This window comes from Halichoeres trimaculatus, unplaced genomic scaffold, assembly GCF_033239565.1.
Source record: "Halichoeres trimaculatus isolate MK-OKI-2021-1 unplaced genomic scaffold, fHalTri1.1 fHalTri1_scaffold_9, whole genome shotgun sequence".
Classification (NCBI taxonomy): Eukaryota; Metazoa; Chordata; class Actinopteri; order Labriformes; family Labridae; genus Halichoeres; species Halichoeres trimaculatus.
Genome location: NW_027437188.1, coordinates 12,801,679 through 12,826,091, shown reverse-complemented (window position 1 = coordinate 12,826,091; position 24,413 = coordinate 12,801,679). Strand labels below are relative to the sequence as shown.

Here is a 24,413-nt window from a genome sequence, read left to right as displayed (position 1 = left end):
AAACTAACATCTCTGTTGACAGAATAATGTCAGCCTGAATCAGAGAGAACAAAACAATTTCAAACCTTTTTCCAACTGTCTGGCACCATTTTAGCCAACCTGTAGAAAAATTCAATCCAAGCCCTTCAGGCTGTTTTGGTAATTTTGGCTCAAACGTTTTTACTTTTTCATCCAGTCTGTCATTAAAGTCTCATCTCTTTATTTTCCATGAAACACGTTTGATCTTTTTTTGCTGATTTTCCCCCTGTGTTGGACATGTTCTTCACCTGTCAGGAGTGTTGTTTGAATCTGATGTCATGTTTTTGAATTAACTCTTCCTCCTCACAGAGATTAAATCAGTTAACGATTGTTCACTCCCTCTGCCAGCTCTCTGGCTCCATCCGTCTTCGTTTGGCTCAATGTGATTTTGGCTCATTTTCTCTAATTTTCTGTGTTTCCTTTTGGATTTTATCCCACATTAGTGATGTTTGTTGGCTACAGACTGTGATTTGTTTTCCTCTTGTCAGCTCAAAGGGTCTCATTGGTTTCTACTTAAAAACTGATCCAGAACAAACGTGGCCTTCTTCAATCCAGATTGAAATCAAAACATATCTTACTTCGATTTACATATCAGACTCAGGATGTAAACTGGCAGCTCGTCCTCTGATCAGCGTTCAGCCTGGCTGAGTGTCTCCTCTTTGGTTAAAAACGCTCTGAGAGGCAGTTAACCTTCAGTTTTAATCACAGCCTTCCAAAGTGAGGTCTCATCTCCTTATTTAGAAAGGCTGACCTCTGCCAAACAAACACACAGGCTTAAAATCCCATCAGCACTCCATGAATGGACTAATTAAAGAGAGGAAACGGGATTCAGGTGGTTTGATGGACGAGGAGAGCCAGCTTTGTTTCCTCAGGGTTACTGACGAGTCGCTCCAAACATCTGCAGCTTGTTAATCAAAGTTTCTCTAAAGCAGATTTTTCTGTTTCCTGTTTCATAGATCACTGTTAATAAATAGATACAGACAGCAGGATGCAGCCTGTGGGTTGTAGTAACTTTTTTAACCAACGTTCTTGTGTTTGGAAGACGTGGACCTTCTCTTTCTCCTGAGCTCAGATCGCCTGTGAGGTGATGTGTCCAGATCACCACACCTGTAATAGTCACACAGAAAACAGTTTGAAGGTAAAATGGATTTAGAGACGAAGCTCTGAGGTGATAATTTTCTCTCAGTGATTGAAAAAAGATGAAGACAAAGAGACGCATCGATGAGCCTTCTTCATCCTTTATGAGAGAGCTGTGTTCACGTCTCTGCAGAATCTTTATCATTACATTGATCTGTGCACAACGACTCGCTGAAATCTCATCGCCGTCACTTTCAAAGCTGCACAGACATCTGCAGGGGATAATTACGAGGGTCTGCGTTGCTCCTTGACTGGTTGTGTATGATTGGGTGATTTTGATGGCTTTTAAATGAAAGATGAAAGATGATTAAAAATTAAACATAACTCAGGTTTGTTAGTCATGTCTGCTTTCTGTCTCCTGAACTGCAGCAGCAGAAGTTTCTTTTTTGTGTTAAGTCAAATAAACATGTCTGGTTTCCCATCTCAGGTCCGAACTCTGGCGCGGACAGACGAGGCTCGGGGTCTCCTGTGGCTGATGGAAGAGGAGGCGGTTCAGCCTGGTGGTTCGGAGGAGACGCTGCTGGAGCGACTCTTCAGCTACTACGGCTCTGCACAGGGAGACAACAAAGGTGAGACATGCTCAGAGCTAAATCCATGAAAGAGGTCCATGAGAAAGCTGATCACACTCCTGACACCAAATACACACACTGGTTGTTTATTGACATGACGCTGGAGGATGAGGCTCATATGCTAAACCCTCACAAAGAAAATAAAAACACAAACTCGATTTTTTTTCTGTATTCGACGATGACTGTGTGTGAGACATGTGGAGAACAAGCTAGCATGTTAAACTAATAAACGGGATGTTTGTCAGGATCCAACCTGCTGCTGCGAGGAGAGAAGCCCCTCCTCTTCCTCCTGGGTCACAGCCACGGGACAGACTGGGTGGAGTACGACACTCAGGGCTGGCTGAGCCACGCCAAGAACAACCCAGCAGCCCAGAACGCCGCCATGCTGCTGCAGGACTCCCAGAAGTAAGAGCATCACGCACTTTCAACATACACACACTTTGCTACACACACATATTTATAACGTTCAAATGTAATCTTATCAGTTTACAGACCTCAGATTGGATCAAATATTAAAATCTGTTATTAAAGTTACTTTGGATTTAAGAGCAAGATTATCAGAGGGCTGAATTTAGGCTAGATTGAATGTATAAAAAAAACTCTTAATTTATTCCAAGAAAAATACTATCTTTAAAACTTAGTTTGTTCTCTCGATATTTCATTAGCTTTTGCTTTTGAATTTGTGAGCTATGGTTGTCCATGTTTTTTTTTAGCTCTGATAATCTGCATTCAGTAATCCTTTTCAGTCTGCATCCCAATTTTATTTATCAGACTGTTTTTTTGTGTAAAACTTTTGAAAAGGTTTAGATTTAGATTATGCTTCTTCATTGTCTCAAATTTTGAGATTTTTGGTTTACTTCTTTAACACTAGACCATGTGAAAAGGTTGATGGTGATGATGTCAACAGACTATATCAGGAGCCATATTTTCCCCAAATTGTAAATCACATGTTAGTTTTTGGGATTTATTCAGTGGATCTGACATCTCAACTTATAAATAAAGACTAAAATGAAGGATTTAAATAAAAAAAAAAGAAGAACAAAAAATATCATATTAAAATTGTTGAACAGAACATCCTGATACTTTGATATATTGATTTTTTTCTCCCACCCTTATCCAGGTTAAGATTATTCAATTTGCATTTGTGAAGAATTTTTTTTTATTATAAATATTTTTTTTATTTTTTGGACAAGTAGTGAAAGGACAGTGAAATCAACTCTCCAGAAACTTAATGTAGATCTTAGTTTCTGCTATTGAATTGCCTCGAATTCCTCAAAAGATCCTTACCCTCAGAAAAAGGTTTCACAGAGCGCAGATGTCCTTGTGGTTTAGGCAGCGCTCCTCCGCCCTTGCGCAGGTGGCCCGGGTTCGATTCCATCCTGTGGCCTTTTTCCTGCGTGTCACTCCCCAGTCTTGTCCTGTTTTCTGCTCTATCCATTGTCCTCTCTACCATCCAACCAAAAGCCTCAGAAATAACTTAAAAAAAGAAATAGCCTTTAGAAAAAGGCTCCAGCTGTTCTAAAGCACCTCGTATGAGTCTTTCAGCAGTGTTTAACTGCAAAGAAATGATTAATGCTGAAAACAGTGTCTGAAGCCATCAGATCTTAACACTGTGTGTGGAGCAGTGGATTACTGAGTCCTGTAGTGAGTTAGAGAAGTGAACTGTCCTGATCCATCGCTGTGTGATCACAGGAAGAACATCAGCGGTCTGTTCATGGGCCGGGCCAGCGGAGCCACCGTGCTGTCGGGCTCCATCGCCGGGCTGGAGGGCAGCTCTCAGCTCGCTCTGAGACGAGCCACCAGCATGAGGAAGACGTTCACCACAGGGGTTGCTGCTGTGAAGAAGAGGAGTCTGTGTATCCAGGTCAAACTGCAAGTGGTGAGTGGAGGGGATACTTTTTAAACTTTTATTTAAATCTAATAACAAAAGTTACAGCACATTTAAACCAAATTCTTGTGACTTCTGAAGTATGACTGTCCCCCTGTGTGTTCAGGATGCTCTGATCGACATGGTGCGTCGCTCCAGGGTTCACTTCGTCCACTGTCTGCTGCCCAAAGCGGAGGCAGTGGGTGGAGGAGGTGAGCCCCGTGTGACCCACGGAGAGAGCTCTGACTCAGGCCTCATGACTCTGGATGTGGGCCTGCTGAGAGCTCAGCTCAGAGGATCCAAACTGCTGGATGCTCTGCGCATCTACAGACAAGGTGAGGACCAGCTGACAGAGACAGCTTCTATCATTTCCCAGCTGCAAGAATCAAAAATGAAGCCGGGTTTATCACGGTGCAAAAAGAATGATGGATCTGGGATGTGTAGAAATGTATAGAAACAAGCAAAAAAAAAACATGAAACCCTGAAAATGTGTTGTCTGTGATGATAAACTTTCATAACCCAGTCTCCTCTCTCATGAGTTGAAGTTGTGTTAAGTTAAAGATTCTTTCTGTCTGTGTTTTGCTCCTGACAGTAACAGCTGACAGTGAACACTCTCTTGGCTCTGCTGTAGTCGCTCCACTGACCTCTCTCTGTGTTCGCTGTTTTCCTCTCTCCTCTCTCCAGGATACCCTGACCACATGGTGTTTTCTGAGTTCAGGAGAAGATTCGACGTCCTGGCTCCTCATCTGACCAAGAAACATGGCCGGAACTATATCGTGACGGACGAGAAGAGGGTGAGTGTTCTGCACAGTTCGAGTCAAGCTGGAGTCTGATGATTTGAACAAAAGTTAGGTGATCTGAAATAAGAAGTTTGGAAAGTTTCTAACCTCTGTCTTCCAAATTTTCCCAATAATAGAAACCTTTATGAATATTTTCCCCCTGCACCACGCTGACTACGAAAGTAGTTTCCTTTGAGTTTGTTCCGGTTCAAGCTCAGAGCAAAGAGAAAGAGGGTGTTTCTCTCTGGCTTTAAAACTTTGTTTCAAACTGATGATTGCTCAACAGATGGATAGATGTATTCACGGAGCACAAACTGAGGAATTGTGGAAGGATTTGCACAGCTCACTTTAGCTTCAGACTTCAGAGAGAAGTCAAAACACTCAAAGGGTTTTTTTATCCTGCGTTTCCTATTTGAGATTTCACTCTGAAAAACTTGCAGGAAACTCATGTACCAAATTTTGTGCCAAAAACATGCAAAAACTGATTACAGTAAAGCAGGACAATAGAGCTTCAGTTTATATTAGAGGTGTCACAACACCAGAATCATCTGATATGGATACCTGGTTCAATGATACAGCCAAAGATAATTAACTCCTCCAAGAACTCAAGATTTTCAGGGTACACATTGTGTTGAATTAGAGCAATTAAATATTTTCTGAATGATTCCTGATAACCCAGAGGAAGTGGGTGCTCTCTGTTTGTTTTTTCACTTTTTTCTTTGGTCATTTTCTGATCGTCAGTGGCTTTGACTTCCATGTTAACAGCCTGCAGGTTGGGACTGATATAAAACATTAAGGGTCCAGGTGGACTTCACAAAAGTCAGGATTTGCTGAGTCCTGTGAGAGAAGAGAGTTAGAGGAGCAGTGGCTGTGATGGAGAGCAGAGCAGAGACACACAGCAGACTGAAAGCCCTTTTCTTAGCTGAGAGAAATAAGATTTATATGTGATTTTATACCTCAAAAATATAAACAGAAAGTGAAATTCATAAAATATTTTCAGCTGTCAAGACAAAAATATTATTTTACCTCCCTTTAATGTCAAAGCGTCTCAGAGCTTTGAGTTTAGAGACGAGGAGCAGCCCGCTCATATAACTGTAGATAATGAGTTTGTAATAAACGGTTTCTTATCCGTTGTTTGCTGTAGTTCAAAGCTTTCCTCCACACCGAGAAGAAAAACAAACCTCTGTATCATCAGCATCATTATGGATGACTCTTTCTTTTTAACCCTCCACTCCTACAGAACAAACCGTGCTGAATCTCGGAGCACTGCTTTAGAAAATCCGACTTATTTCCCTGGCCAAAACAGGAGGAGGATGTTGAAACTGTAGAGTCTGGATATTTCTCTCTTTGCCCTCCACTTTCTAATCTCTGGGTGTGAACAGAATCCTTTTATTCCTCCTCTCCTTTCTCTCTCACTCTCTTCCAAGAGCGCTCTTCTGTGTAATTAATTATGATTGTGCAGGCTGGCAGCATACGGCTACTGTACTGATTAATTACAGACACTACGGAGAGCCCCCCCCCCCCCCCCCCCCCCCCCCCACTCTCCCCTTCCCTCTTCTTTTTTTTTCTGTCTCATTATCTTTCCATTCCTTTTGTATAGGAGGCCGACCAGTTCAGGAACATCCCCGAGCATATGATTAATGTGTCCTCTACATTCTGCTCGGGCCGTGCGAGGCGGCTCTGCTCAAAGCGTGATTAGCTTTTATGAGGGGGTGGGGTGGGGCTACAGGAGAAAAACATCTTTACTTAAAGGTTTCCTCCACCTCAGGTGCAGATCATGGTGGTTTAATGTGTGTAAAAACATCTGGTTTGTGTTGGTCAGGTAAATGTGAAGTATAAAAACATTCAGATGAGTATTGCTTCGATGACACTCTAACACAACATGAAATGACACACTGAGACACCAATGCTCTCTGTTTGGGGATCAATTTGAGTAGAGAGTAGAAATTTAAGGAGACAGTGTTGCTGCATTAAGGCACTGTTAATGTTGTCGTATAAAAAGTCCTACAATACAAAAAGTGGGATCTAAGCAAGTGTTTGTGTCTTGTACATTCTTTTTTATTCTTTTAACATCTTCCAGGTTTAGAAAAATGACTGATTTTAAGATATTAAAAAACAAAAATGAGGCTGAATTTTTTTCAAAGAGGAAAAGAAATCTACCTTTAGTTTAGTTTCTTGAAATAATGTCTTAATATGAGGAACTGAGAACAATCCAGGTGCCTTCTGGTCGATAATATCTTAAAACAAGACTTCATCCTGAATTTGTCAGGTGAATTTGACTAACATGAAGTCTAATGAGACTATTTTTAAAAGAAACAAGACATAAACGCTTTGTTTTGTTTCAGTTATTGCAGTTTAAGGAGACAAATCAGGGAAACGGAAACATCAGAAGCTGTTTTCTGATTGGTTAACAGTGTTTGCACCCAAAATAACTTATAAACTTATTTCCAGCTCTACACAAGCATGTGGGGCTATCTGCTTAAAAACTGTGTGTCTCTGCTCTGCCTTTAGTCACACAAAAACACACGGCTAACTCCTCCCATTCACAGGTCGGCTAATACAGGTGTACTGCACACATACCTGAAAAAAAAACAAACAGAAAACATCACAACATAAAAATACAACCTCTGCAGATACTTTTTTTTAAAATACTTTTTATTTAGTCCTTTTTTTCATTTAACATTGAAAACAAAAACAGAGGCATATAAAACACATAGAACATAAAATGTGGGGTACACCTTGGCTTAAACAACTCTTTCCACAGCAGCGCTGTGTGCAGGTGGAAATAAAAAATAACAGAGTGACCCATGTTTTGGCGTCTATAGGTATTGAAATGTACAATTCTGGTGTTGTGACTGTTATGCGTTGCATAATGTTGGCACAAAAGATAAGAGTCTGACCACAGTCTGAAGTCCAAAATGTAAGAGAAAAATCGCACAAATAGTCTGCACGTCTGTGTGTAGTTTCAATAAAAAAACACAACAGAAAGAAATATTAGGTACAGAGCTGCAAGAAGCGTCTGTCACTTCCACAGCGTTTGATCTGATAGGAAAAAGTGGAGATCAAAGAAAGCACAGATGTTGAAAGGATGCAGTGTGCAGAGAGAGAAAGACGAATAACTGTAGGAAAAAGTCTCAGATTTAAGTTTTTCAGCTGTTTTTTGCACCCAGCCGTTCTGTCAGCTCCTCTTAGTGTGCCGTGCTTTAGCCGTGATGTCAGCAGACAGACGGCGTACCTGCCAGGAGCTTTAAGGACGACAGAGAGGATCTCTGTCAGTGTCTGCCTCCATCATGTCTCACTGTTATCACCCTGCCCTCTGTACAGAGGAGAGGCTCTCTGCTCTGAGTCTTTGTAGGAGGGTCTGAAGACAGAGTTTCAAAGTGCAGACCTCCTCTGAAGTGTGAAGCAGCAGCTGTCAATCAGAATCAGAGACAGAGATCAACAAGTCTCTGGACAAATTTGAGGCTTATCAAAACTGCGAGAATAAAACGAGGATGCACACTCTGTGTTCCAGAGTGAAACATGAAATACATGCTGCCTTAATTTGATGGCTTTGATACCTCAATAGCTCCTTAGTTTTGTTTTTCTTACCATAACATTCAGTATAAGGTTCAAACTCAGAAGCTGTAATGCATACAGATAAAAAAACAACCTACTCATACAACCTTAAAACCAAGAAGATAACTTAAGCAAAGATCAATCTGTTAATTCTTTGCTCTTTATTATAGACCTTGTGTTAATGGAGAAGGAGAAACACTACGTTAACTCATAACTGAATTCGCAAGAGCCTGAGGGTGAAACCTGCAAGAGCGCTCCCGTCAGTGTTTGGTTAGTCTGGTAAAGGTTGAGTCGGCAGAGGAGATGAAAGCTGACAGAAAAGGACCTCAGAAGCTTTTCTGTCTGACTTGTTTTGTCCTCTCGAGTCCCCTGAGGCGGATCAGACTCAGACTGTGTGTTTGTGTTAGCTGGTGCTGAGGGACGGATGCTGTTTGTAGCTGTGACACCAAGCCTGCATCCTTTGGGCATGGAGGTCATGTGACCGTGCCGAGGTAGACTCAGGAACAAACAGAGGATTTTATTTAAGTTAATCCGTCTGCTGACGTGTTTGTTTGATGTTTCAGGCGGTGGAGGAGCTGCTGGAGTCGCTGGAGCTGGAGAAGAGCACGTACCACATGGGACTGAGCCGGGTGAGTGCAGACACACACGTAGCTGCACATGAAAATGTTCATACACACTCGACTGCTTCTATGATTCTGCATTATACGTCCTATAACTGAACTTATCACAGAGAAAACCTTTGAAATTGTAATTATGTATATTTGAGAAAAGACCTTTCAAGTATAAGAAATCTTTCCAATGTGAAACAAGTGGGAGAGGTTTTGCTACGCGTGGCTTATCTCAGGTAAGTAAGTGAATGAATTATAGCTTTTCTCTAATAACACACCAACCTGATGTTTTACCACAGCTTCAGTACAGACACCAGTCTGATTTTAATTTCATTTTTTGTTTTGGTATATTTAAAATAATTTTGTCATGAACACTTGGTGCTAAATCATAACCCACCCTTTAAAATATCATGTAGGGGCTTTAAGTTTGAAAGGATAGGACAGTGGATTGATGAGGAAACTGGAGGAGAAAACCAAACCACTAAATGTGTACTGTGATCATATGTTTGATCCATAGACTGAAAAAAAAATGGACGTCATCTTGCTCGGCTTGAAGTGAGGTCTCCACAAAACTGCTTCCCCTGGTGGCTGGTTGCAGTATAGGTAAAAAAAAATCCAGCTCTCCAGTCATTTCAGATGGGCTGTGGTCAAACTTAGGAAAATTAATACAGCTGGCAGAAATGTTTCTAATGTCTGATTGCTGTGGTGATTTGAAGATATGGCTGCCTTATACTCAAGCCCTCTTTTTTCTGAAAAGTTTCATTCTCATTGGTTATTAATGGTAAAAAATTAGATGTTTCATCTCGTTTATTGATGATGGACAGCTGACATTATTTTCTTTTTTTTCTGGGATTGTAAAATATGTTGGGAGCTAGAGTCAAGAAGTTATTAGACTCTCCAAAGAAAAAAATATTTATATTTTTGTCACCTGGCTCCACTCAGATTCTCCCAGAATCCCTCACAATCTGTACTGCCCGGACTCTGGCTGCACAACTGTTACCAATGGCTGCGCCTGTGACGGGGGAATTTTGGCTTCAAAACTGTACAATGGTTAATGGTGGAGTCACGCTGTCGACTCTATATTCAGTCTATGGTCAGATCTCAAGCCTACTTTTAAAAGTTAACATAAAAATGACCATATCGGAAGGTCTCTTTAAAATACATTTAGTGTCCCATATTGTTTTCTCTCCCAGCTGACCCTCTGCTGGTCAGATCCTCCACAAAGTCACTTTCCTCGGGGTCCTGTCACTCCCTGAAGGCCCCGAAGAGGAATTTTACCCTGTGTGTCCCAGAAAACATCATTTTCATAATGTTTCTGACACAATGACTCTGAGGCTGTTTCCAATTCAACGCAGTAGACCCTGAAAACTCTCTGAAACACGCCTAATGTCTCGTTAAATCACGCTGAAGCTGCGTGTGACAGTGGAGGAGAGACCTGCCTTAAAGTCCTGACGTCTCTTCACGCAGCCACACTCTCAATTTATGCCATAATTGAAGCCTTTTCTATCCTTCTCACCTGCTTCTCCTGCAAAGTCGGAGCTGTTTTGTTCCATTTTCACCTTCATTAGTCCTGCCGTGTTGTGTTTTTAATCTCTCCCTCTTCATGTGGAGGAGGAGCTGTGTCTGTGACCTCAGTCAGACGCTGCCACACTCAGACTCTTTGAGATAAAAAAAAAAAAGAAGAAGAAACGGCTAATCAGAAGGAAAAAGACAGGCTGATGGTTTTGTTAATTAGATCTGTGAATGTCTGTGGAATAAAGAGCAGTCAGGGCCTTGAGCTGTCAATTAGAGAGCTTCCTTGGCAGAGTTTAACCTTGCCTCTGTTTCTTTCTCAAAGTTCACCCAAAGTTTCCAATCAGAACTTTTTTCTTTAACTTAAGCTTCTTTTTTTAACCCCCCCACACACACAAACACACACACACTTTGTCCAGTCCACCCACACAGGACAACCCAGCGCCACTAGCCCACACACTCAACCCCTAATTACAGCGTTCACCTCCTGACGTGTGGGAATCAGTCTGAATTATGACTGTATGAGCTGCTTTAAAGACGAGAACACCTACCAGATGATTAACACACAGCCAGGCATAATGTGTACATCTGTTCTCAAAAGGAGGCGTACTTGCCTGGCTGTGTCAGGGAAAAGAAAGTTTACTCTGTTTGCTGCAGATATTTTCCCTAAGAGACAGACGTCAGTGTTAAAAGTTAGAAACAAGGAGCAGAGCTGCAATGTGATTGGCCCAAAAGTGAGATTAGGGCAAAGCTTCCCAAACTTGCTAACATGTAGCCCAGTGTGAGAGATCGTTGTGCTTCCCCGTCATGCAGAAGAGAATCACACACCTAATTGTAAGTCTCAGTTTAGTTAAATGAATGATTACAGTGAGTTTAAGTGCCACTGTTAACACATGTAGTGAGGATGGGGCATATTTCTTCTCCACCTTTCTGCCAAACTGCTCCTGCTCTTCCCTGCCAGCCTGGTCTGTCGGTGGCTTTCTGCCTGGACTCGTTACAGCTTCTCCTCCCTGACTAACAGCTCTCTGTGGAGCTCAGATGCTCATGTTAGCCAGATGTGTGATCTCCTCCCAGGCTGCCTCCCCATCAGCAAAAGCTAACAGAGTTCATTTAGGAAGGGGAGAAGGCAGATTTTATTCTGCTGACTTCTTCTCCATCCACAAAGATAGTTGTCCCGTGAAGCTGACTTGAATAAAATGCTTTGTTCTTTGCGTCATTCATCAAGCGGGTATGTGCAGAGCCTTTGCACATTTCTTTATTTTTAGGGTTGCTGTGGTTTGCACTGGTGGCCTGATGCGATATTTACACAAAGTCAAAAAATACCTGGTTTCACCCATGGACAACGTAACAGTTCAGTAAAACACAATCGATCAGAATTTTAAGTCCAGCTGAAAAATTGCTCAAATATACATTTTGCACTGCTGAATCTTAAAAGGTGCTTAAAAGAGTTTCTAAATGCAAAAAGAAGAAAGGAGAGTAAGACCAAAAAACAAAAGAGTAAGCAATAAAATGAAAACTATGATTAAAGTAAATGTCTGTTTATCAGCTGATTAAAAGCTTAAGACCACAACCTTTTAAAGACAAAATCTGCACAAAAATGTGGATTCAGTGTCATATTCTGTCAGGTATTCACTCTGTCATGATCTCCTGATGGAAAAGACACAAAGGCTGGACAAGACCAAGACTGAGACCCATATCTTGAATTTCTTCAAAGCTCTTGAGGGTTATGGAACCAAAAAGTCAAGTGGTAGACCCAAAAGATTTCACCGGTACTGTAGCATCCTGTCCGTCAAGATATGGGACGATCCTCAATCAAATAAAGGGCGTTACTGGAGCTGACTGCCCCCAAAACTACCAGACTGCATCCGTGAGAGAAGGGCTTTAAGAGCAACGTCTCCATAGGTCTCGTCTCCTTCAACGCCACAAAATTATCTGTTTGGACTTTGCTAGACTCCACCAAACATGAGACATTGAAAGGTGAAGAAAGTTTTATTCTCTGAGGAGGAAAAATTTCACCTTGACAGCCCTGATGGCTTCCAGTGTTACTGACATGACAAGGAAATCCAACTGGAGATGTTTTCCCACGCAGCACAGTGGAGGGGGGTCAGTCATGATCTGGGGCTTTTTCCTTCAATGGACCAATAAAACTTCAGGTCAGTCAGGGGCGTCAAACGGCAGCTGACTATGTGGGGATGTTGCAGGGGGCCTCCTTCATGACTGAGGGCCCTGGTCTGTGTGGTAATGACTGAGTTTATCAACAAGACAACACAAGGACTTTTCCCAGAGGAATAACCTCACTCTTTGGACCAACCTGTGTGTTCCCCTGATCTAAATCACACTGAGAAAATTTGGGGATGGATGGAGAGGGAAGTTGGACATCAGTTCCAGTGGATGTCTTAAACTGATGTCCATGAAGCCATCTTCACCACCAGCCTCTGTGCAAATTTTGAAGTGATCAACAAGAACGGTGGAGCTCCTCATAACTGAGTCTTCTTTCAAAACTTTTATTTCTTTTTTAGGGTTTCTCTGCCTTTTTTTAAGCTGTGGTCTTAAACTTTTGATCAGCTGATGAACAGCCTATTTCACTTTGATTGTTGATTGCAATAAATTGCTTACTTATTTCTTTTTCTCAGCTCATCTCTAGCTAATGACAGGAGAGGTTTTTTTCCTGCAAAATGAACATTTTTAATCAAAGTTAACCAGGGAGCTGTGGCTCTCAGATTAAAAAAAATGTCTACAAAAAGAACAGCTGTGCACCTAAAATGGTAAATTTATGAGCTTTTAAACTTTAAATAGAAACTTTTAAAATGTTAGTACTGTCATAAACTTGGTGGCACCTGTTTGTTTAATGACCATGTAAAATCTTTTAAACCCAGAGCCTAACTGTTCTCAAAAGAAAAAGTTGGCTTCAGAGTTTTGTGTAATAATAATTTTAAAGCCAAGGGAAACTTTACTAAGATGTATTTTAAGGGTTGGGTCTGCTTGGGAGGTACATTAGTGCATTTTAAAGAACAACATAGTTTTATATTTGCAGGGTCAGCGTGACTTTAGTAAGATGACGATCGATCTAATCCCTGGCCACAGTTTGTCTTCTCTGCCAGTTTTAAAATTACAGTCAGAGTCAGGAGCGATGTCTCCTCTGAAGGACAACGTGTCACTGAAACACATCTTAATGAATCTACTCCCATAAAGAGCTGCCGGCTAATTCAGGCCCAGGAACAGAGCAGCGTCCCTCTCAGACACAATTTATCCAGAGAGAGTCAGCAGCATTATGAAGGGGCTTTCCAGGGTCAGCCTGTCTCAACTCTTTATGGTCAAAGATGGAAATCTGTGCTCATTGGGATTCAGGAAGAGGAGCCCAAAATCATCAGAGAAAGAGATAAAAGATAGAAGAGTCTTTCTGAATGAGGCTATAATCATCAGGCCGAGAGGATCGCCCTGCAGAGAGGAAATGAAGACGTGATGGAGACGCAGTGAGAGGCAACAAGCAAAGATTGTTTCATGCACTGTTTTCTCATCACAGACAGATTCATGTTTTACTCTGACACGAGAGAAACACACGTCTTAGACGTTTATATTTCTAGAGCAGAGCTTTTCTATTCAAAAAAGCAGCTGGTTAAATTTTATGTGCATCATTTAACAAAAGAAATGTTGTAATGGATCAGTAACAATCCTTCACTGGAAAAACTGAATTTTTATCAAGTGTTTTTGTCTTATTTTAGTCAAAAATATAATTTTAGACTTAACATGAGCTACATTCACCTGACCAGTCCAGAAAAATGTCTAGTTTCAAGTTATTTCAAGAGAAAAATGAGGTCTGAGCTGCTTGTAACAAGTAAAAAAAATCTGTCAGTGGAACAATAGAAAAGTTACTTGCAGTAAGACATGATACCAGATTCAAGCAAATTCTTTTCTTGTTCTAATGGTAGATTTTTTGTAACAACCAATTGAGACCTTATTTTGACCTTCAATAACTCAAACAAGATATTTTCCTAGACTGACTAGTTGAATGTGGCTCATGTTAAGTCTAAAAAGACATTTTCTCCTGAAAATAAGACCAAATCACTTGATAAGATTTCAGTTTTTGCAGTGTTGGATCCATCTTGGGTTTTCTTGTAGACATGTTTACCTGCTGAGCGGTGAAGAAAAACTGCTCAGAAACTTCAAAAACTTTGTCCTTTGGGCTACACAATGTGTCCAAATATATCCTGGGTTTGAAGTGCTGATTTTTCCTTTAAATTTCATCTTTAAGGAGAAGAGTCTTAGTCTCTCCCTCTCGCTGGCTGCAGGTGTTCTTCAGAGCGGGGACTCTGTCCCGGCTGGAGGAGCAGCGGGACGTTCAGACCAGGAGGAACATCTCTCTGTTCCAGGCGGCCTGTAGAGGATACCTGGCCCGTCAGGCCTTCAAGAAGAGGAAGGTGAGTGTGTCAGATAGAGAGGGAGTACTCACTGAGCCACGTTTGTTCTTTATTAGTGTGTTTTTAGCTTTATGAACCCTTTCACACACACACACACACACACACTCACACACACACACACACACACACACACACACACGCACACACACACACACACACGCACACACACACACACACACACACACACACACACACACACACAGAAAGGAGACCCAAAGAGAAACTTCACTCGAAGCCAAATAAGCTTTTTGGATGCTTTACAAGTTGCCCTTGTCAAGGATTTTGTCTTTGATGTTTTTCACTTTCCACACTCTTTACTTTCTACACACTGCTGGCCTAGTGTGTGTGTGTGTGTTATGGACGCACTGCCTCTGTTAGCGTCTAACTCCTGAAGCAGCCAGCAGGGATCTGTTGACGTTCTTTGTGTGCTCTTTTTAAAAGTTTAGATGTTGTTGGTGGAAGTTTTCTAATCTTAACACTTTATTTGCTGCGTTGTGTGTGTGTGTGTGTGTTTGTGTGTGTGTGTGTGTGTGTGTGTGTGTGTGTGTGTGTGTGTGTGTGTGTGTGTGTGTGTGTGTGTGTGTGTGTGTGTGTGGTGTAAAGTGTGTGTGTTTTGTGTAGTGATTAAACTTTGGTTCCTCGTCCTCCTTTCATTACCATTTCACTTTATTTTTCCCTCCTCCGTCCTGCCAGCTGAGATTACTTTCCAAGGACATTTAGGTTTCACTTCACTTGTCTGCCTCGTCTCAACGCCTCGCTTTGAGCAGCTCCTCTCGTGCTGAAAGTAATCTCATTTAATTGAAGCAGTTTGGAATTAGGTCCATTTGTGTGCGGCCGTTATAAGCTATGAGTGGCTAATGTGTGTGTTTGGTGGGGATTGTGGAGCAGAGAGGAGGAAACGCTCTCACTTGATGAGCTTTCTGAGGTGCCTCAGCAGGTTTCTTTTCAGTGGATTTTCTTTCTTACTCACTCCATCGTTTGTCTGTTTGACTCATTTTGCAGGCTGTCTTTGTCTTTGCAGCGTTGAAGGTGAAATGCTTCTGGACTTTGGACGTTTTGGACATGATGTCTGTTTTTAAAGATGCGGGATTAGTCTTCTTAAAGGTGTTTTAAAGGAACCGGAACTAACTCAGGAGTTCCTCTTCCAATTGTCCTCCTCTCAGACTCTGTTTTTTATTGACACACACAAAAAAAATCAATCCCTTTGTTCCTCCATCCAGTTTGTTTCCAGCTCTGGGGAGCTTCCCCTGTTTGCTCCCAGCTCCTCCCCCCTCTCTGTCGGGGGATAGAGCGGCATTCAAAGTGCCCTGGGAAAGGAGTGAAAGGGAGGGAGAGGATGAGAGAGGAGGAAACAGAGAGAGGGAGGCTCAGTGAGGAGGAGAAGACAAACAGAAGAGATCCGCTGAAAGCTTTGAAGCCCTGCAGTCTGCCTCTGCTCGCTGCGTCTCTTTGACATTCAGGGAGATAGAGAGGAGGATCATGGGGATTCCTCCACCACACAACCAACTCTGAGCCTAATTAAATAGTTGCCTAAAGACAGAGCCCCCCCCGACCCACCTCCACCTCCCATCAGGGAGCTCAGGCTGGTGCTGCTGCTGCTTCATCTGTGTGTTTGTGTGTAAACCAGGGCCTTTGCAGCAGCCTCCATAGAGCCAGGTGTCAAGGACAGGTAGAGGGTGGTGGAGGGAAGAAAGGCCTGCTGTACACGGCCTGTTCAGGGCGGGACTTCTACTCCAACACTGCAGCGTTAACGCTACGTGGATTGACTGGAGGGGAAGTTTCTTATGTCCAGCAGCCGTGGAGATAAAAACAGATGGGTGTGTTAGTGGGGGCCTGCAGGAGAGTACAGAGTGTTTTTACACCTGAGCTGCAGACATGAAATGATTGTAGAAATCAAATTTCCTCCAGCTTCTTCAACATGTGGGGTTTGTTTTTCCCTTAAAAGAGAAACATTTTAAAAATCTTACTTTGGTTGCTGGAAAACTCAGAACCAATCTTCATGACTCTCTGTCGTTCAGAGATAACTGTTAGTCAGCATCATAAGGAAAATCACTAAGGCTGCAACTAAAGATTATTTTAGTAATTGATTACTCTGACGATCATATTAATGATTAATTGATGAATCAGGGAAAAAAGGATGAGAATGCATAATAGTAAAATTTGCAAAACCAAACGTGTTGTTATTTTAGTTGATGACTACTGTTTGCTTAAAGATATACACAAAGAAACAGCATGTATGAACAAAGTTTAAGCTGGCCAGATGCTACATTTATAAAGTGTAAAAAGTGACATGAAAGTTTTGTCACTTAAAAAATCAACAGGATGGGCAAACTAACAGAAAATAAATTGTTATGACACCAGATTAAGAACTTAGTGGGCCAAGAAAGGCAAATAAATAAAAATGCGTCCTCAATCTTTTCACCTGCAGGTCAAACAGTACAGCCCTCTGCCCTACCACTATCTGGAACAGCTAACGCTAATGCTAATGTTGGTTCAATGGGCTCCTCTGGGTTTTCAAACTGGGTGATGATAAAATAAAATAACAAAACAATTCCTAAAAGACATACCATGCATACCATGATCAGCTTCCCGACTCGTCATCAATGAGCCCAACATGTTTGCGTTTTAAGTGCTGGATAATTGCAGTTTTTCTGACGTGCCATCCAATGTAATTTTTGTCAATTAACACGCTATGTGCTTTCACTCCGCATGAAATACTCCCAAACTCTGATCTGTTTATATGTGACCCATACAGCCCAGTAGCCCAGGTAATCCACAGTCCAGTCCAGTAGGTGGCGGTTATGCACCTTCAACTAGTTGTCAACTGCTAAATAATCCAACAAAAAGGAAGAAGACAAACAAACTGGAGGACAAGCTAATGCAGTAATGACGCAGGACAGTGCATCGGTTATAGAAAAACCTTGTTGATGCTTTTACTAATCAATTTTTATCAATTTCATCTAAGTCATGCGAATCTCTGTTTACAAGTTCTGTAATCTCTGTTTCTAGACTAGATGTGGACTCTTTTTTGCACCAAGCAGACTTGTGGTGTAGTTTTAGTATCAACCAATTATGAGCCAGCAGGAAAATCAGTCTGTATGGAGAGCAAAAGCATGAGGAACACAATCCAGAGTAATGAGATATCTGGAGGGTGAATTTCTCTTCTCTTATAACCTGAACACACATTTCCTTTGTCATTAATCCAAATAAAAAGGCTGTATAAGAGGTCAAAGGTCAGGGGAACATGAAATCATTGTCCAGCTTCATGTAAGCACAGACATACAGTTACTGTGTTACTGCGGAGCCACAAACAGATCCTCAGATTACCTGAGGAACCTGTTCAGGTAAGCGTAGTGACTGAGGACAGAGCTTTAGAGCGGTGAGTGAATATGAACTTTATGGATTATTTAAAGGATTGTGTAGTTTTTCTTTACACTGGATTAAAATCAGCCTCAGGTCTGTTTGTATTTAAACTTCTACATCAAACGGTTGCTTCACCCTGCTGGTTTTTGGATGAACTCTTCGTTCTCTTAATAGAAATATTTCATGACTGCAGTGACTCTGAGCAGTTCAGTGTGAGGCTGATAAACTTTAGAGTCTATTTATAGATGTAATAACACTCCGTGATGAAAATTTTAACACTTTTGCTGATACATGGTCGCTGACATGAAGAGGAATCTACTAAAGCCTGGGTGGGATCTTCTCCTGATGTGTGGTCTGATGGTGAAGAGGAGCCATGCAGAAATGACGCTTAGCATCACAGAGACGTGATTTAGAGTATGTGCTCTGTGAAACTTTAAGTGCAGGTGCAGATGCATCAGTACTTATATTCAAAAGTGATAGATCATCTCATTAATTGATTTCTGTCGAGGATGCTTTGATTGTCACATTATCAGCTGCTAAAGCTCAAATCTGAAGCTTGATTTCTGGTTTGTTTCAACACAGCTCTGACACAACCACAACATTTTTAGAGCTAAAGTGATTTTAAACTCTTCGGAGACCACACACATGAAGATGGATTTGACTGGGTTTTTCACAACAATCCTCTGATCACTCACTAAACGACTACATAAGACAGTTAAACCACACATTTAACCAATGGCAACGATTCCTCAGACAAGAGATAGCACACAATCCTGCGTGATCAAACGTGACTTCAGAAGGTAAACAAACACAATCAGCGTCGTCAACCGGCTGTCCTGCCGAGCTTCCTGTCAGTAACAACAGAAACTCTGAGAAGAATCTGGGTAAATAACACCATAAGCTGCTCTTCTTCTTCAGTTTTCCTCTTGGATCTGGGTTCAGTTTAGTTGGTGCCATACTCGTGAGCTGGAACATCCGGCTGATGACACTTCCCAGTCAGTTCCTCTCATTGGTTATTACAGATTTTCAGTCAGGCAGTCTAAGAATAAACACTTCATGTCCTTTAGGTTAATGAACTCCCTAATCCATCAGACGAGGGTTGAATCTTTTCTGAAATCATTTTAAAGGTCCCATATTCTGCTCCTTTTCTGCAGTTTAATATGGATCATTGATGTCTTCATGAAGTGGTGGTAACATGTTTTGGTCCAAAAAGCCAATAAATCCAGCACAGCAGCATTGTTTCCAGGCTCTCATAGCCCCTCTGTTCAGAACGTTCTGATTTAGTGGGCGTGACCTTCATATGTAAATGAGCCACCGCTGATACCGCCCCGCTCTTCAGCGTCACCGAGAGCGGCACCACGAGCTCTGAGTGCACAATGTTTAGAAAACAGTGAAGCTCGTTTACCGTAACATTACAGGCTAAAACAACAGGCTAACTGCAGCTAAAGTTAGCATCCTGAAGCTAACACAGAGACAGGGGGGACACTGAGGAAAAGCTCTTACATCTGCTCCACAGCACACAGCATTTAATATACTCACATTTCCAGGGTCCTAGGTTTGTTGGCAGATGGTTGGTAATGCGCCTGGATTCAGGACCAGTCTATTGGCTAGCCCTCTGTTGAACTGTCCAAAGTTGGAAAAGCAGTCGGCCGTAAAGTGACTAGCACACACATGCACAGTTTTACTGAGTGTAGCTGGCACATTTCCTTGATTAATGAACTCTAGACACTTAGTCTTGTCTTCTTCCGAGATGGGAAGCTTGTGCATGTGGCTGTTTACAGCCAAAAACAGCCACACTCCTCTCCCCGTTGCTGGAGAGATTTCTCTCCAAGTGCGGGGAGAGGAGTGATCAGGGAGGGGGGTTTGGGGGTATTTGCTCCGGTGGACCAATCAAGTCAGACTTGCTCCCGATTGGTCAAAAAAGGGAATCGCTGACGTCGGCAAACCCCGGAAATTCCGAACAGCTCGTTTTAGGTCAGGATTTTACATTCACAAACACTACTAAGTACAGGTTTTGTCATTAAATATCACATTTCACGGGCTGGGAGGAAAGCCAAAGACCCAAAAATTTAACTAAAAGACTTAATAAAGTGATAATTGCATGATATGAGACCTTTAAATCTCCAGTTTCACTTCTCTTTTATTCCATTTAGATAATATCAATTTTGATGATTCTATAATGTCTGGATTTCCTTATTAAAGAGCAAAGTTAAAGCAGAAATCACCCAAACCTTCGAACAGAGGATCCTTGTGGTTTGAAACTGTGTCTCAGTATCAGTGAGTGTGATTGAAGCTGTAGATTAATAAGGAGCCGTCAGACATGGGAGGATAAGAAAGCGGTCTTTAATTCCTCTTGTTGCTGAGTCTCTCGGGTGTGTTCTCTGGCTCAGGTCAGGGGGAGTGTGAGAATCAGACATGAAGTGTGTAAAAGTCTTCAGATGAAGATTAGAGGGAAACGGCCCAGATCAGAGTTTCCCAACCTGCAGATCTTCTCTTTCATCCCGTCACACTGATCTCTTCCTCGTCTCCACAGGCTTTAAAGCAGTCGCTCCAATTAACGGTCAAGTTCTCAGGTGTCTCAGTCCCTGACTCCCAACTCAAAAAACAATTTTCATCTCTGATAAGAAGTGAACGCTTCTCTTCCTTTTTATTCCAGTTAAACTCTGATGAGTTAAACACTGGTATTCAGGACCTTTATCCTCTCAGGTTCATTTCACTCCTCTGTGTTTTTATCAGTGACTTTGTAGATCACCTCCCGTTAGGGAAGATTTCTCTCCAACGAGCTGCTGATGGAGCGTTTATGGATCCATTTGTGCTCAAAGTATTCTCAGTCAGTCAGAGAAACAGCCATCTGTCAAACCAAACGTCTGTAAATACCAGAGTAAAGGAAATAAAAGATGATTTTCAGACGTCTGAGAGTGCTGATAACCTCCAAGAGTGTGTTTTCAGGCTCAGCTTGTGGGAAATGGTATAAGACAAGTACAGTCAGAGTCTGAATCAAACTGCTTTCCGGAAGACGTTAACTATTCAAAGGGTTTAATGTCTACTTTAATAACCATGTCCTGGAGCTGAGGAAAGACTGAACAGTTCAGACTCTTCTCTGTAGATGAGTTCTGTTTTGGGGGGCAGCTCAGAGAGTGGGGGAACCTAACTTTTTGTCCAAAAATAAGAACTGGTTTATTGCGTCTTGTTGGCTGAATCAGAGTTTTGAGGCTCTGGTTGTTGGCGGTGCAGCAACGAATAAAATCTTCAGGACGTCCTTTCACGTTGAGTAAATCACTGAACCCAAACTACATCCAGGAAACAGTAATATGACGAAGTATCGTAGTCCCTTTTGATTACAGCTGAACCACACCATTCAGTCTGTGTTCCTTCTCCCTGTCCGTGTGTGTGTGAGACAGATCCAGGACCTGGCGATCCGCTGCATCCAGAAGAACATCAAGAAGAACCGCGGTGTCAAAGGCTGGCCGTGGTGGAAGCTCTTTACCACCGTCAGGCCGCTCATCGAGGTGCAGCTCACTGAGGAGCAAATCAGGGGCAAGGATGTGAGTACACACGCACACACACAGACACACACATGCACACCTAGAAACACACTGACCTTCATTGAAAGTTTCTGTTTCCATGAAGAATTTTCTCCAAAAGTCAAACCTTACTTACCTTACACTGTTGATCATATTTCAACCTTATGATCAGTCAGTCGATGTAAAAATGAATGGATGAGAAAATCATCCAGTTCACCCTTCAAACTCAGCAGTTCTGGATTATGAATGAATCTGAAACCTGAAACATTTCCTGTCATTTTTCATCCTCAGGAGGAGATCCAGCAGCTGAAGCAGAAGTTGGAGAAGGTGGAGAAAGAGAGGAATGAACTGAGACTGAACACAGACCGACTGGAGAGCCGGGTGAGTTCACAGAAACCAACAGTTACACTGAAAGGGGGGAGTTTGAAGAGATAGTCCAAAATCAGGAGTCTAAAAATGATCTGAAAGTTTGGGGAAACATATGATAAATACAGAAAATTTGCCCAAAAAACTGGAGAAGAATTGGAAAAAAAAACACTTGGGCTTTCTGACTCAACCATTGTGTATTTCAAAACACAAAGTGAATTAAAATCGGACCCTATGTGTTTTCAGTGGAGGTGTGTCACGTCGATCAGACAGCTCTGCAGAAGAGCTCGGAGTCCTCTGTGCAGCTCCTCTGCTTGCTTAGACAGAAATAAGTGAATAAAGATCTCCAGATCAGTTTTACAGGCATAACAACCAGGTTTTCAAAACAAGAGAGGAGCAGTGGAGGAAAAAGCTCTTAGAAAACCCAGGAAAATCTCATTTTTCATCAAATATAAAATGATTTCAGCTTTAACTCTTATTTATTTATTTCATGCATTTTGTTAAACAAATTGTTTGGAAGAGTTTTTCCATCACGCTTGTAAAATAAAAAATGATTTGGTTCTGTACAGCATTCTGCATGAGCTGATCTGCAGCTTAATGCAGGTGAAGCTTTCTGACAGTTCATGCATAAAGGTGAAATTAATGTCCAATGAGATGGCTTTACAGACATGTGCATCCATAGATAATTATGTTTGTACTGACCAAAATGATAATGTCTGCCTCTGTTTGCACAAAATTAAAGAGGGGAAAGAGCAAAGCAGCAGAGAAACTGATGTCCTGTGTAGTAAACAATGACATGTGGGGGCTGCAGGGACGTTCCTGTCAGCATGTATGTGCATGTGTGTGTTCACTTGTCCTTGTGAAGCAGACAGACAGCAGAAGAACAGGTGGAAGAAGCTGCAGACACACCTGTGTGGTGTAGAAACTCAGCCTAATTTCTTTTTTTTTTTACCTGCCACCCGAGGGAAGGACCTCTGAGATGTAGTCTCCATGAAGTGGTCTCTTTGCACTTTGCAGGTGTTGATCGCTGAGCCTGAATGTGAGGAAATATGATCTGAATTTGTTTAATGGTTTAGAAGATCAGTGGGAGAGTTGATGTGGAAACAGATGATGGTTCATTCCCACACAAATTACAGGAAAACTCTGTCAAAAATGTTGCTGCCTCTTTGATGGACTTATGACCCATGTTTAGATCACACAGACAGAATATAACACTGATGTGACCTCTGTGGTGTGAATATTCACTCCAGAGCTGAACCACGTCTTCTCTTACATGCTCAATGTTTACCCGTACTGATTTTATTTCTACAAGAATGCAGCTCCTGAACATGCTGCACACTCAGGCTTGAGATCTTATGTGTTTGTGTGTTTGTGCCACTTCAGATCACAGAGCTGTCGTCAGAGCTGGCTGATGAGAGGAACACCGGGGAGTCGGCCTCTCAGCTGCTGGAGACTGAAACCTCAGAGAGACTCCGCCTGGAGAAAGACATGAAGGACCTGCAGGTAAACACACACACACACTGACACAGGCACGTGTGTTACATCACAAAACATTAACTCTCTTTCTCATCACAGCTCTATTAAGGCAAATAAAGCAGAAGTGGTGTTTTTGAGATCCTTAATGGAGATAAATAACAGTTTATGGTCCAATTAGCCTTTCAGCGATGGGGCAATAAAGTTCTCTACAATACAGACGAATCCTTCGACTGCACAGTCGAGTTAAAAGACGAGACACGTCGTAAACTGTGGTTTAATGTCTGCTAATTTAAATATTATAAAAACACAAACGCACATCAGCTGGAATTATTCAGAGCAGGGTTTTAATCGAGCTCCGTACATCCTAATGACTGGATTTTAGTCTGTTTTAATGTTTTAAAGAAGATGTGCAAAGGAAGAAAAAACATTCAAATAGAATTACACACACATGACTGGAATAACTGGATACACGTTTTTTGATACCTATATTTGATGACTATAAATTATATAAGACTTATAAAAAAAATATTGTTACTTATTCCTACTTGCAGTGTTCCTTAAAAGACAACAAGGAAAAACTGGGTCTTCAAACCACAAGAAAAGCAAAAATTTAGACTTTACTCGTGTTTTAAAGATGTAAAAGTAATCAAAAATATTTTTAAAGAACAAAATCCAGGTAAAAATGAGGACAGTTGTGTGGGTTAGCCAGTGCTTTTAAGTGACTGTTAATCCAGTAGCTCCTAATGTGCAGTTTAACACAGACAGTCTTTTCTGTTTCTGCTACATGTAAACTTTAGTGATACTGTCCCTCAGTCAGAAGAGAACGATTTCTAAGACTGATAGACTTTATGTAGGAGAGTAATGAAGCTACAGTTCTGTATTATGTAGACTAAACCTTCGCAGTCAGCTCTGTCCTGTCCTCGTGGGGCTCAGGTGAACCGGTCACAGCTCTACAGGTGTTTGTGCGCCGCGTTGTGTGATCTGTGAGTCAGCAGGAGAACGCAGCCCGCTGGGTTCAAGGTATCACGCTCTAAATGAGATTCTCACCTGAACAACAAACCCTGGAGTACAGGTGTGCAGGTGTGAGCCTGTTAATTCTTTCTGTTCAGTATGAGGGAAATAAGCAGAGAGGCTTTGTTTTTCCTGAGGCGTCCTCTAACATGAAGACGGTTTGAGTTATAAACACGGAGCAGACTCTCATTGTTTAAAAGCCCGAGA

General features: G+C 41.8%; 1 protein-coding gene across 7 annotated transcripts in view; it reads left to right on the top strand.

Moving 5' to 3' along the window:
* myo18ab (myosin XVIIIA b) overlaps nucleotides 1-24,413 on the top strand; it is a 123,612-nt gene that overhangs the window by 54,071 nt on the left and 45,128 nt on the right. For all 7 annotated transcript variants that reach the window (XM_074679279.1, XM_074679275.1, XM_074679274.1 and 4 more), the window contains 10 exons: nucleotides 1,583-1,724; nucleotides 1,970-2,129; nucleotides 3,417-3,603; nucleotides 3,719-3,926; nucleotides 4,276-4,385; nucleotides 8,492-8,557; nucleotides 14,338-14,466; nucleotides 21,231-21,374; nucleotides 21,645-21,734; nucleotides 23,103-23,222. In XM_074679279.1, coding sequence (XP_074535380.1) covers nucleotides 1,583-1,724; nucleotides 1,970-2,129; nucleotides 3,417-3,603; nucleotides 3,719-3,926; nucleotides 4,276-4,385; nucleotides 8,492-8,557; nucleotides 14,338-14,466; nucleotides 21,231-21,374; nucleotides 21,645-21,734; nucleotides 23,103-23,222 — 1,356 coding nt within the window. The remainder of the gene's footprint in view (nucleotides 1-1,582; nucleotides 1,725-1,969; nucleotides 2,130-3,416; nucleotides 3,604-3,718; nucleotides 3,927-4,275; nucleotides 4,386-8,491; nucleotides 8,558-14,337; nucleotides 14,467-21,230; nucleotides 21,375-21,644; nucleotides 21,735-23,102; nucleotides 23,223-24,413) is intronic.